This window comes from Juglans regia, chromosome 16 (genome assembly GCF_001411555.2).
Source record: "Juglans regia cultivar Chandler chromosome 16, Walnut 2.0, whole genome shotgun sequence".
In the NCBI taxonomy this organism is placed as follows: domain Eukaryota; kingdom Viridiplantae; phylum Streptophyta; class Magnoliopsida; order Fagales; family Juglandaceae; genus Juglans; species Juglans regia.
This window is the reverse complement of record NC_049916.1, coordinates 5,724,233-5,739,266: the sequence shown is the minus strand read 5'-3', so window position 1 is coordinate 5,739,266 and position 15,034 is coordinate 5,724,233. Positions and strand designations below refer to the sequence as shown.

The 15,034-nt window shown below is 32.2% G+C and overlaps 1 protein-coding gene across 2 annotated transcripts in view; it reads right to left on the bottom strand.

Annotated features, from left to right (window-relative positions):
• Window positions 1–5,100, bottom strand: part of LOC109007496 (dual specificity protein kinase YAK1 homolog) — a 38,179-nt gene extending 33,079 nt beyond the window's left edge. For both annotated transcript variants that reach the window (XR_001998790.2, XM_018987174.2), the window contains exon 1: window positions 4,313–5,100. Coding sequence is in view for 1 of the 2 variants with exons in the window: in XM_018987174.2 (XP_018842719.2) it covers window positions 4,313–4,492 (180 nt within the window). In the remaining variant the exon portion in view is untranslated. The remainder of the gene's footprint in view (window positions 1–4,312) is intronic.
• Between the last annotated feature and the right edge of the window lie 9,934 nt (window positions 5,101–15,034).

Here is a 15,034-nt window from a genome sequence, read left to right as displayed (position 1 = left end):
TCTTACTAGTTGGGGCATTTCCTTCTGCATGCCTTCTGTGTACTAGAGTTATGCCACTCTACGCTTGTATTGATGAAGGGTTCAAACAAGATTCTGCACAATAGCTTTTTCCTGACAAGTTAGTTAAGTCTTTTTTTTTATCGGCGACAAGTCAATCAAATCCTGTTAATAAGGAAATGTCCTATAAAGTATGGGGAATCCAATATCTACCCACTTTTAGGTAGAATGATGCCAAGGGAGTCGACACACATTAAACACCACAACCAAACAGGGGAATGTACCCCAAGTTTTGGTCACCCCTTTTCTTTCCACGTATCCAAACAGTCTGTAAGACTAGAGTTCAGACTTACATATTACTAGTTGCACTTGGCTTTGTTTGGATGACTGCACTTGGAAAGATTCTTACCATGGACAACCTTAGGAAGAGACACGTAATAGTGTTGTACATATAAGAAGAACAAGGAATCTATGGATCATCTCCTACTCTATTGCAAGGTAGTTAGCACATTATGGCAAGCAGTGTTTATTTTATGGGTTAAGTTGGATGGAGCCTAGTCGAATGGTAGAATTGTTAGCATGCTAGAATGAGCGAATTGGTAGCCACCACAATGATCCCTTGTGGAGAATGATTTCGATTTGTGTGATGTGGTGCATATGGAAGAAAAAATGAAGATCTTAAAGCTTTCAATTTTTAATGCACTTTAAGATTATATGAGAGCCAAATTATGTCTCTTCGGCTTTAGTTTCCAAGGCTTGCTTGCTCTTTTCTTTCTCTACCTAGTTACATGTGTTGTATACTCCCAGTGTACTTCGACTGTGCCTGTTTGAACCTTTTTTTTAATCATTAATAATTCTTATCTCACTTATAAAAAAACATAATAGTATTCATCAGATTAAAGGATCAGACTTTTGAGCAAATTAATTTTTTATGTTCCATATCCAAGCTTAGCTCCTAAGGTAAGTGAAAATCCCAAGTCATTGAAAAGATTGACAAGCCTAGTTGGGGTCCATGATTCCCTTTCCCCAACCCATGTATTCCCAGTTTGAAAATCCCTTTGGATTTCTACAATGCAAAGGGTTACACATGTTAATCGCGAGTTCACTCTCCTTCCCAAGGTATGCTTTACATAACAGTCATATCAAACCCTAAAACTAAAAGTTAGAGATTCATATGGAAAGAATCAAAACCAATATAGGAACTCATCTTTTTACACTAATAAATCATGTCATTATTATGCCATCAGAATGAAAGAGATCAACCGCACATCTATATTGGTTGAGAACTTTGGTGTGAAATGATTTAAAAGCTAAAGAATACAGTTATTCTCATAGAAATCCACCTTGTATCGAGCTTCTTAAATATAAGGATACAGTATACAAATCCTGGGAACAATAGAAGACTTTTGGGGTAACTGAATCCCTCAACTACCATTTGACTTATCTCATTTGTGTTGTACGCACAGTTGTATGCACAGTGAGTCAATTCACGCAAACCCAAGATGCAAAGTTTGGGATGATGTGAGTCGAATGTTGAGATATTTGAATAATACTCTTAAGGAAAATTCAATATACTACATTATCATCTTGTTCTTATCCCACTATTATGAAGTGGCTTTGCCCACCAACCTTTGAATTATTTTTTAAAAAAAAAATTTAAGAGATGGTCCAATGGTGATGGAATGGGCCACATTTACAAAGTGTGATAAAAATAGGAGAGGAGAGTAGTATATACAATTACTCTACTCTTAAAAGGGTTTTCTATTAAAACCTCTTATAATCTTGATATCATTTGCTTTATAGATGTAGATTACACAAGTGATTGTCTTGATAGGAAGTCTAAGCTTGGTATGGAGGTAACATTGCTGCTTGGAAGCATAATTTCAAATAAAATAAAATAACATCGTGACATTAACGAGAAGGTAGAGAGTAGGGCCATTGCATACACAACTTGTGGGAATTTAATCATATATTTAATGTGGACAAAGTATATTGAGGTTGACTATCACTTTGAGCAAGAAACAGTTATGAAGAAGGTTATGGCATATAAGTTAAATTAAATTGTTAGCTAGGAGATGTTTTCATCTAAACCTCTTAGATACCTATATCAAAATATGCATGATGGACATCTAACTCAAGCTTGAAGAGGAGAGTTTAGAGCGTTATTGGCATTTCCATTTCATAGTTGAGAGGTTCAATGAAGTAGTACCCTCTGCATCTTTAATAATTATAGAGGTAGAGGAGACGGCCATGACATGTGCACAATCTCTCATCCAATCATCTCAAAACCTTCTTTTATCCCCATATTCCAACCATGTTGTGTAGCCCTTGAGAGAATTGAAGGTGTCAAAATCTTTTGACTTACAAAAGCCACAACTAGATAAAATTTGATATAATTTTCTCCGAGAAGAACATTTTGTTTTTTTTATTGGCATCAGGGGTCTAGAACAAAGTCCCGACTAATCCTATGGTGCATAGGCCCTCGGCAAGGAGTTTTCCACAAGTGCATCTCAGATAATTCAAGGGGAAATTCCCCCTGTTCAAGGAAGAACATTTGATGGAAGATGAGGTAACATGTGATATAGATGAAGTTAGAAGGAAGTTATGACATCCACAAAGTGTGAGGCATCCTTGGACATAGGAGTAAATTATGATTTAGCAATCAATATGGAAAATCTACAATCAATCCATTATATCTAACTCAGAATGGGATTAAAATATGAGGAATCAGACATCAAAATCAGAAGTTGGATAGTAAGTAGCATCCTTCAAAGGTTTATATTCTTTCCCCAAATCAGATACCAAATTTGAGATTTTCCAAAGGCCATATAGCTTCCCAAGAGTACATGGAGCCTAATACTTCCTTCTCATTTAATCCAAACAGACCTTTGACCAATTACAAGGAAATGACATGCCATAAGGATTCCTACCAAGCTAGAGCACAGCGATACCAAGAAATATAAAAAAGCACCATCAGTATCGTTATTTTCAAATAAATGACTTCAGTAACACCAAGGAGATGCAAACCAATATGCCAGTAGCACAACAGAGAAGGCAAGCCACTAAAAGAGAACAAAGGGTCGATATAATCTGGCAATCTGCATAGGAAGATATAGCAAGAAAAAATCAAGTATTATCACTTCCACCATCCATATTTATATAGACCACAACAACTGTCTTCTAACTCATCATAAACATCATGCCAACTTTCACTAGTCTTGAATCTATACATACGTTTCAAAGGGACTTCTTTAGGGAAGGGAGGCTGAGGAAGGAAATTTAACATTTTTCCTGGTGAACATATTTCTATGAAAGTTAGTGTTATGGTTACCCTACTACAACTCATACATCGAGCTCTATTATTGAAAATGTTTACCCAAAATGACCATACTTACCAAAAAAGAAAGTGGGTGTGTGTGTGTGTGAGAGAGAGAGAGAGAGAGAGAGAGATCTTGTAGTTGAGACATGATCTTAAAGAAGTTCGATCTTAGAATATATTCAGGAATCAGATTATTAAAAATGGAGTTGAAAGTTCTTTGTAAGGAACTGCATAAAGCAAACTTTTTTGAGCAATACTATTTTTGTTTTGATAAGTAAGAATGAAATTTTATTAAATCAAGTAAATAGGTGTAGCCCAAGTATGCAGGAAGTCAGTGTAGATACTTCTGTTTATTGGCTTTTCTGTCTGTGGAAACCCTTGATTGAATGGCAGTAGAACTAGATAAAAATCACCCCGTTAAACATATGGTTCCTCTAAACCCAAGTTGCCTAACTATCTTAAACATTCTGGCCCTTCCAATCTTCTGAAATACCTCTATTTAATGAAAACGCTTGACATAATCTTTCTCCAAGCATTCTTGAACATTGAGGGAGTAATGTCAGAGGCCTTCAGGCCAAATGGCATTTCCAATCCCCCCTTCCTTCCTCCCCGCCGCTCCCCCCCGCCAAAACCAGAAGGGAATGATGGTGAGGTCATAGGTTCAAATATCACGTGGTTCGTAGGCTAGTTACCAATTAGAAAAGGAAAAAAAAAACGTCTCGTTACTTAACAACTTCGATGTTAAAAAACAAAAAATGAAAAACCCCTCTTCTACTTGCACTCTGAGAATCAGGACATTCTAAGCCCCCCACATTAGACCTACTCCAAAATTGACCCACGGTTCACTTGTGAAGGCAGCTGCTCTATCATAGTATGTGCCAATGGAGGACTCAATTTATAAACAACAGGCAGGATACACAAAACCATATTTTAACATGCACAATGAAAATGAAACTGAAGAGACTTGCAACAGAAACTAAAAGCCAATACACTTACAGGTTTTCGGACAACAACGCGCAAAGTTCGTGCCTTGTTCACAGTTTCATAAGGACTAAACACGAGCTGACTCGGCTTCCAAACAAAGCCCCCAGCCACCGCCGCCGATGACGATGGTAATTCCTTGGTACCACAGCCTCCCGATTCTTTTGTGTCATTGACACGGCCGACCTCATCCATGGCACAGACCCAGAAGTCCCAAAATCAAGCACCGACCCAGAAACTGACCTCACCCAATGCCTCCAACATTGATTCCACAATAACCTTCTTCGCACACAACAAATACAAAGCGACAAAAATACGATTCAATCAACCAATTACCGATCGGACCAACCCGCCAACCCGATTGTCGAATTGGGCGTCGAGCTCCTCCTCCAATTCAACGAACCCAAACCCCAACCGATTCCAATCCCATCCTTCTTCATTAACAGGAATCGCTCTCACAACAATCCAGCTCCCAAAAGAACCATCAAACGTGATCAATCAGATTAATGATAAATTTTCAAACTTTACAATCACAGAAAGCTCTCAACAACAACAAATCAACAGGAAGAAGAGAAGAAGGATTGGATATCGACAACAAGAGATATTATATATAAATGATATAAACTTGCGACCCAACAACAAGCTTGATAGGTGAAGGAATTCTGGGGGAGATGAAAGAGACAGAGAGGGATGCGTGTGTGAGAATTGGTTGTTAGAGGCGACAGACACCGACTTTCTTCCTCTAAAAAATAGTTTTTAGATTTGTTATTTTATGGAAACAAAACCGCTGTTGATCACAGATTACACGACACCAAGCACTATCTATCCTAGGTTGAAAATTTTAAGAAATAAGTTACACACACTCTGCGCACCATTTCTACGTTATTTTCGTTTTGTTTCAATTATTTTCCTTTTTCTATTAGATTGTCATCGATTTTGTGATTCAATTGAATGGTTTAAATTGAGAGAGATAAACAAAACATTTAGAACAGAAATAAATATTTACAATTTTACGGATTACGTATTTAAATTTCACATATTCTAATTTTAAAAAAATGAGTAATTCATATAATGAAATTATTTTTGAATAATAAAATCTATTTTTTGTAAAAAAAAAATACGAAATTTATATATTTTAAAACTATATATAATATTATTTTTTTAGAATATTTAACGATTTCAAAAAAAAAAAGAGTTCAATTGCAACTGCAAGTCATCCTTACGATCTTTGAGGTATAAACCCGGCGGTAATGGTAATACTGCCACGTGTGATCTTATTAAGGTCTCATTCGAATCTCCGTAGTTCACCAGTTGGGCAATCTATAAATTATAGCTTTAGGCAGTTCCCATTTTAGCTACAAGCACCAATTAATTCAGTTCCGTATTCCTTGTCATCTTCATTTTGCGTCTTTGAATGTAATCTTTGTTGGGATTCTTTAGGTGTCGTTTCACGTTTGTATAACTATCTCAACGCCTCTTATCTTATATTATTTTATTTTATTTTTAAATATCACTAAAATAAATATATTTTTCAATTTTAAATATTTAATTTTTTCAACTAATTATTATCTAATCATTATAATTTTTTTAAATTTTTAAATAAAACACAAAATACAATTCAATTTTTTTAAATTTCATAATAAAATTTATATTAAAAAATTATATTCTTACAATATTTTAACTTTATAATATTTTTATTCAATATTTTCTCTCTCATTTCTTAAAACCTAATAAATCATCTTAACTCAAATTATTTTACTACTATTTCTAAATAATTTCATTACTATTTATAAATTTTTTATCTCATCTCAACATCCAAATGAGATCTTAGGACATGTTTGGGACACAAGACAAAACATAAATTATCATCTCATCTCATTTTATCATTACATATTTTTCAAATCCTCATACCAAATATAATAAACAATTCAACTTTTTCAAATCTTAATACATCTTTTTTAAATCTCAAAACAATAATAATATTAAAACATAATATTTTAAACTTCAAAATAAAATATAAAATTCTCATCTCACCTCTCAAACCTGCCTGTCTCCTCTTATATTCTCGATTTATTTCAAAGGTAAATTAGTTACAAGTCATTGAAGTTTGAAATATTTTCAAATTAGTACTTGTGGTCTAAAAGTTTCAAAATAGACCATTGTATTGGCATTTCAAACTGATTTCCCCTTCAAAACTATGTTAGTCTAGTAAATGAAAAATGCAAGCATAACATACAACTACCACTTTATAAATAATAATAATAATAATAAATAAATAAATAACAGAAAAGGACGTGTATAAAAAAATGATAAAATAATAATAATAATAATAATAATAATAATAATAAATCAATAAAATATAAAAGAAGTTTGAAAACACTTTAAAATTTAACTAAACTAAAGATAAAAGGACATAGAAAATTAAACATTAAAATAGGAAGAAAAATAAAATTCAATAAGTTAACTTCAAAATACTAAATACTTAAGAGTAATATTAGATGCAGTTATGAGTTGTGCAAGCACTGCATATTCCTTTTGAAAAAGAGTGATATTCACTATTAAGAAATTAATTTTTTCATATAAGTCTCATATTTACTCAATTTGTTCAAAATGAGTGTGCGGCGCTTATGCACTCTATGATTGCAAATATCATTTCTCTTAAAAAATTAATTTTTTCATATGAGTCTCATACTTAGTTTTTTAAAAAGAGTGTATGGCGCTTGCGCACTTTATGACTGTAAATATCATTTCTCATATTTTAAACTTTCATTCCGATGATCATTCCAATTTAAGCATTGGAACATAATATATCGATATCAGTGCATTTCGGTGCACCGTTTCGGAATTAACTAAATACACATACATATACATGATATAAGCTGATAATTAATAAAATAAATACATGTATATATAACTGCAATGGTGGAACCTGTAATTTTTCTTAGGCAGCTTTTCTACCGAATAAGATGTTTATGTAAAATGAAAAAATATTACAAAACCATAAAACATAACTGTATATAAAATTAAATCTCGATAATTTGCCAAATAATGTATAAATAAAATTTTAAAAACATAACTTAATTAATGTCTGTTTCAAATTTTTTACGATAATATTTCATAGAATAATATTCATCCATTATTATTTTTGTAAATATGAAATATTTAGGGATTGTTTTCTTCTTAGAAACTATCAAGTGATCTTTTAAAATGTCATCTTTCATTCTAATATTTAAGCTTGTTCATCAAATTTCAAAATCTATCTATTTTGGTGTCACATTAAGCGCCATAGAATATTACAATCGGGACCTTAAATAAGTTTTTCTTTACTCAATGAAGTTTAGAGGATAAATCATCTCTCCTATTTTTTATATAAATCATCAATATTAAATGGTTTTTCTTGTATTTTCACTTTGGATTCTATATTAAGAAACTTAATATTATATGATAAAAAATTTTGAGGTCAATGTCAATAGTTTATTATTTCTCCTAATCTTAGTTTTAATTTAATTTTAGTAGGGCATCATCCTTGAAAATAGATAGTATATAGAAATTATATAAATCTAGGAGTTATAAGAAAAAATTAGAGAGAGATATTTCTATGTATTGAAATATCGCCATTGTGTAAAGCATGTATGTATTTATGTGTGTATACATATATATATATATAATGAATATATATTGAAAATGTTAACGCCTAAAAGTAGCGCAACAGGCCGGAAGGAGAGAAATAGTCATTTTCGGCTTGGTGAAACTATTTGGACCTTAATCTGTGTAGCGTATAGCCCCTGGCGGTGGTCCGGTATGGTTGTACGACGCTAGTGAGTACATACATGGCGGTTAGTGGTAAACAAATGCAGGAAAAATAAAAGACGGGGATACAAAGATTTACGTGGTTTGGCATTAAGCCTACGTTCACGGGGGTTTTGGAGAGAGGAGGATCCACTATAAAGTGATTGTTTTATAATCTCTTATAGTCTTCTCATAGTCTCTCATCCTCGTTTTACAATGGAGATATGAGTTATGTCTTCTGGTTTAGATCTCGATGCTAGAGTCCCTCTCGTGATGTTGAAAAAGCTGAAGAAGTTGAAGTTGAAGAAGCCAATTTACTATTCAATCATAAATAATATCTATTCGAACATTGTTTAACCTTAGAATTCAAACCTTTTTGTATGTTGTTCGAACATTAAGTCAATAACCCGCTAAATGTTTTCACTAAACGCTCCAAATTATCATTCGATCATATATCATTTTCGTTCAAATGCTAATTTTATTCTGTTCAAACTTTTTTCCTGGATGTTCGAACAGTTATCTTATTAGTGACAAAAATTCTCATCCCAAAATATACTGTTCAAACAGTAAACACCTTTCGTCATTTTTTAGGAATGAAATTTGAAATTCGTCCCTACATCTCATTTTTTGGAACGATTTTCATTTCGTTCCAAACAAAAATTGTCCCAATAGCAATTTTTTGTTGTAGTGCCCCTAGTCATATGGCAGAATCCCCCTTTATCCTCTGCTCTTCCATTGTTTTATGTCACATCTTCTCTCATTTACGTCATATCTCCACTTTTTCTCCTGACACTCTTTTCATTCTCAAGTCTTTGTCAATTTCTTCCTTCTCTCTTTCTGTAACCACCCGGACCAATAATTCTTAGGTTGAAATATTGATAATTTTTGTTGAACCTAAATTATTGAGAATGATTAGAAGTTTTAATTAGACTCAATAATTAGGTGAAAGCCCATTTATGATTTATTAAAAGAGTTAGACTCATTTTAGAATTTAAAAATCGATCATTAAAAATTTATTTCAATTTAAAATCATCACTGATTGAAGTTCCCTACACAATTTCAATCACTCTCAATCCTATATTAAATGAACTACTAGAGTATGTCTTTAATTTCAAACACATTAGGATTACAATTCTAGAATTCTCTTCACCTTAAAATTCCTAAACCCATATTATTCTATAAATAGAGTCTCATGCACTGCACATGCACCTATCTCTTCAAGCATAGGCTTTTTGTTTTTAGTTCTCTTTTTACCTTCAACATGACGTAGTCTCATCTCCCCACCATGAAACATGGCAAGGCCACCATCATCTCTTCCTCCCTCCTAATCACAACCACCGTCGTCCCTTCATCGCATCATGATCAGTTTTGTGTCGAAAATCTTAGGAACCAACTCTACAAGGTAAGTGGCTTAATCATAAATTAGGATTAACATACGTTAACTAGTTATATATATTATTGTTAAAGGTAGTTCTTTGGAAGCCAGTTTTTATATATCACACATGTCATGACATTTGCAAGCACGTCATTCATCATATTTCATTCTGCATATTATAGTTATATATATATATATATATTATCTATCTCATACATCTCACGTTGTATAAAACACATAAGTTTTCATAAGAACAAGTGTAAGATAAACTCATATCAGTTTACTCATATGGTCTTTCAGATGCATGGTACCAATGCAGTTTCAGTGTGGATATGCAAGCCGCGGACTCAAGCGTAGTCCACTATAGCTGCTAGAATACTATCAGCAACTCCCCTTATGTCTGCTGGATGTGGGGCCGGTGCACAACCTCGCACATAAGGTTAAGCGTGTTGGCCAGCCAGTTAATTCAAATAAATCAGTTATTCATAACATAAACATCAGTATGATCAGTCATAATTTTAAGCTCATCATAAAATATTTTATGAAAATCTTATGTTAAGTATGTTTACGTTATGATGAGTTTTTTACTGAGTCATTGACTCATTTTAGTTTATTTTTATATTTTTAAACTATCACAGATCAAAATATTTATGAAGATAGAGTTGCAGGATGAGACTTAGTCCAGGGAGGCGTTGACAGTGGTCTAGGTTATGTACAGAGATTTTAAATAATTTTTATGGCACAGATTTTGAGGAATTTTAATATATGCTTACGCACACTCCCTCTTATGATCTTAGTATTTTTTTTTAATAAAGTACCATTTTATAGAATATATGTACCTAGCGCTTTCTTTAGAATAAAATAAAATATTTTTAAGTCAATTTCAATTTAATATAGTACTCATGTTTCTTCGAGAATTTTTAAAAGTAACTTTATTATTAACCATGGGGCCGGGGTGTGACAGTTGGTATCAGAAACAGGTTGAAGATTCTGTAGACTTTATAAAAAAAAGGAAAATTTTTCAAAGAACGATATTTTAAAAAATATATATATATATATAGGCCAAAGTCTCCCCAAGGCATGTCCCGCTCTGCAGTAGGTATCTTGAACTATTACTGTTTTGTTGTTATAATTAAGTTTCAGATATACTTTTAGACGTATGCACCTACTACATAAAAGAGTTGTAGAGCATGAGATATGGAAGTTTGTAAAGGTGAGGTAAGAAAGTTTTGCTTTTAAGATTAACGATGCATATGTTCATGAGGAAATAGTCTTATAATTTTGTGGAGTTTTATTTGAAGAAATTAAGAATGAATTTAGAAGATTTTTGAAGTTATGACATAAATTTATGTATAGTAAATGGTATTTCATGATGATTGGTGGTACTCTTGTATTCTATAAGTAACACGATTCTATCGCCAACTACGAGTTGTAAGATTTAGGACCCAAGCTTTAGAGAGTCTTAGGTTACGATTTATTGAGGTTATCATTTTAGGTGGGAAATTTTATTATTATTGTGTCATGTGTAGAATTTTATTTATGTGGAGTTAGTTAGTTATTATTGTATGTGGAGTTAAGATAATTGTTGGGTGAGTTTACCAATCCCATTGTTAAGGTTGATATTTGTTTAGGCTTGAATTGGATTTGGGGTGTATGATGGTTAAGTGTTAACATGTAGCATGCTAACGTGTACGCCTAAAGGATTAGTGAGGCATCAGACCAAAATATGATCACGATCAGAAATTTTTTTAATATTAGGTTCAACTAAATGATTGAGGAGTATAGAGACATGAAAAGCATGTAGCGAATAAGTATTGAATGTTATTTGAGGTCTAACAAATTTAGAGGATGAAATTTTTATAAGGAGGGGAGTTTGTAACAATTGGTCCAAAATTATAAGGTTAGAATATTGATAATTATTATTGGACCTAAATTATATTTAATGAGTCATATTGGATAAACTCACGAACGATAAATTATTTAAATTGATTAGAAGTTTTAAGTAGGCTCAATAACTAGGTTATATCTCATTTATTATTTATTGAAAGAGTTAGACTCTTTTTAAAATTTAAAGATTGACCATTAGAAATTTATTTCAATTTAAAATTATCAATAATTGAAATTTCCTACACAGTATAAGTCACTCTCAATCCTACATTAAATGAAATGCTAGAGTATGTCTTTAATTTCAAACACAATAGGATTACAATTCTTGAATCCTTTTCACCTTAAAATTTCTAAACCCAACTCATATCATCTTATAAATAGAGTCTCATGCACTGTACGTGCACCTACCTTTTCAAGTGTAGGTTTTTTTTTTTTAGCTCTCTTTTTACCTTCAGCATGTCGTTGCCTCATCTCCCCCACCATAAAACACGGTAAGGCCACCATCATATCTTCCTCCCTCCTAGTTACAACCACCGTCATCCCTCCATCGCACCGTGATCGATTTTGTGTTGAAAATTTTAGGAATAAACTCTACAAGGTAAGTAGCTTGATCATAAATTAGAATTAGTATACGTCAGCTAGTTATATATATAATTGTTAAAGCCAGTTTTTATGTACCACGCATGTCATGACATTTGCAAGCACGTCATTCATCATATTTCATTCTGCATATTGTAGTTATATATGTATTACGCATCTCATGCATATGATATTGTATAAAACACGTAAGTTTTCATAAGATCAAGTGTAAGATAAACTCAGATCAATTTAATCAGATGGTCATTCAGATGTATGGTACCAATACAGTTTCAGGATGGATATGCAAGCCACAGACTCAAGCGAAGTCCGCCATAGTATGTCAGAATACTATCAGGGACTCCCCTTGCGGCCGCAGGACCTGGGACTGATGCACAACTTTGCACACAAGGTTATGTGTGTTGGCCAATCAGTTAATTCAGATAAATTAGTCAGTCATAACATAAGTATCAGTATAATCAGTCATAATTTTAAGCTCATCATAAAATATTTTATGAAAACCTTATATTAAGTATGTTTACATTATGATGAGTTTCTTATTGAGTCATCAACTCATTTTAATTTGTTTTTATATTTTTAAACCATCTCTGTTCAAAATATTTATGAAGGTAGAGTTTCAGGACAAGACTTTGTTCAGGGATGCGTAATAGTGGCCTAGGTCATGTACAAAGATTTTAAATAATTTTTATGGCATAGATTTTGAGAAGTTTTAATAAATGCTACCGTACACTCCCTTTTATGATCTCAATATTTTTTTTTTCTAAAAAATGATTTTATAAAATCTTTGTACCTTGCGCTTTCTTTAGAATAAAAGAAAATATTTTAAACTCAAGTTCAGTTCAGTAGCACTCCGGCTTCCCTGAAAATTTTTAAAAGTAACTTTATTATTAACCATGGGGAGCAGGGTGTTACACTTTCTTTCTTCCTGATGAGTCCCCTCACATTGGGCTTGGCTTGGAAACCTAATATGGGCCTGTGATATTTTATCCCTTCTAGAAAATAATAAAAAAGTTGAGATAATAGTGTTAAAATATAATATTAAAAAGTACAAACTGAATTGAGACACAAAAACAGAAAAGAAAAAAAATTAAAGACTCGAGAATTTATCAAAAATAAAGAGATTTAAAAAAAAGAATGAGGAGATATATTTAAAGTTATAAAAATAATTAAACTTATAAAAATAATTTTTAGATTTTAAAATTACATAAATATCATATAGATTTGATATTTACAAATATGTAATCCAAACACAAAAAAAATTGCAAATTTATCATTAAAAAAGTTTGGGATAGAATGTAGTTCAAAATTGACCGAAACAAACCGAAATCAAGAGTGAAATGAAATGAGGAAGAATCGAATACTATACAAACAAAAAAACTCGACTGTTCCGATTCAAACAAAAAGGAATTCATAACTATACTCACAACAACAAGGGGTGGTCACCGTTGGTGTAACACTTCGCTTCTCAATAAAGACATTTTTAGAATTTTTAGGAAATCGGTGTGCTACTTGAATAAATTCATGGATCTAACTCACCTCATAAAACTGGTTCTAAAAGAGAGGATTGTTCATTCCTTATAAACATGTCGTAGACCTTGTCCATAGGCAATGTGAGATTATTTCTCAACACATTCTCTCATATGCATGCTAGTATTTTTTTCTGGTCCTTGTCACAAGGTAAGTAGTGTGGGCCCCCACTCGTTTTGTAGCAGACTCTGATACCATGAAGAAATTCATGGGCGTAACTCACCTCATAAAATCGGTTCTACAAGAGAGGATTGTTCATTCCTTATAAACATGCCTAAGACATTGTCCACAGAAAATGTGAGATTATTTCTCAACACTACAAAACTTGAACTTAAAAACTTTTTCTTCTTAATGAAGCGCCAGATGCGAAAGATTCCATAAATAAAACAAACTTTATTAAATACTTAAAATCCAAAATAGAGTTTGCAGAATCACTTATTTTTTAAAAAAATACTAAAGTCTCATGTGCTTATCAAAATAATTTATTTAAACCTTAAATCATAAACTGAACATGACATAAACTATTTAGGCCTCTGCCTCGCCTCCCTGGGTAAAGTCCAGTCCTACAGTCTCATCCTCATAAATGTCATCACTTGGGGTGGTTTAAAAACATAAAAAAAAAAATTACAAAAATGAGTCGAATACTCAATAAACAACACATCATACAGTAAACATAATAAATATCGAATTTTCTTGAAAAACGTACATGTTCATAAATACATACGTAAATAACATGAACATAAACTTATCTTTCACTTATCAATGGTCGATACCCACTTTTGACCCCCGTGAGTTAGGGTTAGCGAGTTTAAGTAGATTTCGATTCCGCCCGTGGCTGCGGGTTGTGGAATCCATACATAAGGAAGATATACTGGGTGCACTGTTGGTACAACTTGGCAATGCAATTTGCCCATAACAAATGTACCATCTTTATATCATAACATTGGTCGTTACATATCGTATCATTCATATTTTATCATAATCATACTTGCATACTTGCCATATCATAAATTTAAAAAAAAATCACATTCCTTCATAACATAACTCCTCACATAAATTCATGATTTTTCATAAATATTTTAATGCATACTCTCACATAAAATCATAACATTTCATAAATATTTTAATACATAAACCTTCACATAAAATCATATGACTTTCATTAATATTTTAATGTATAAATCTTCACCTAAAATCATGCATGGCTTTTTATGAATTATTTTAATGCATAAATTTTCACGTAAAATCATAGATTTTTCATAATTTTATCATGATTTGGGTACGTAAAATCATGCATGGCTTTTTATGAATTATTTTAATGCATAAATTTTCACGTAAAATCATAGATTTTTCATAATTTTATCATGATTTGGGTACGTAAAAATAGGCTTCCAATGGAGGACGTACATGCATAATATTTTTATAAAGGCATGATGTTTACTGTATATACGTGTAAGGGTATGATCATGCTACTTACCTGGTAACGCTAATCCAATATTTTCTGGGCGCGACTGATTACCTATAAAATACATGTAACCTGCGTAAATTTCTAACTTAACACG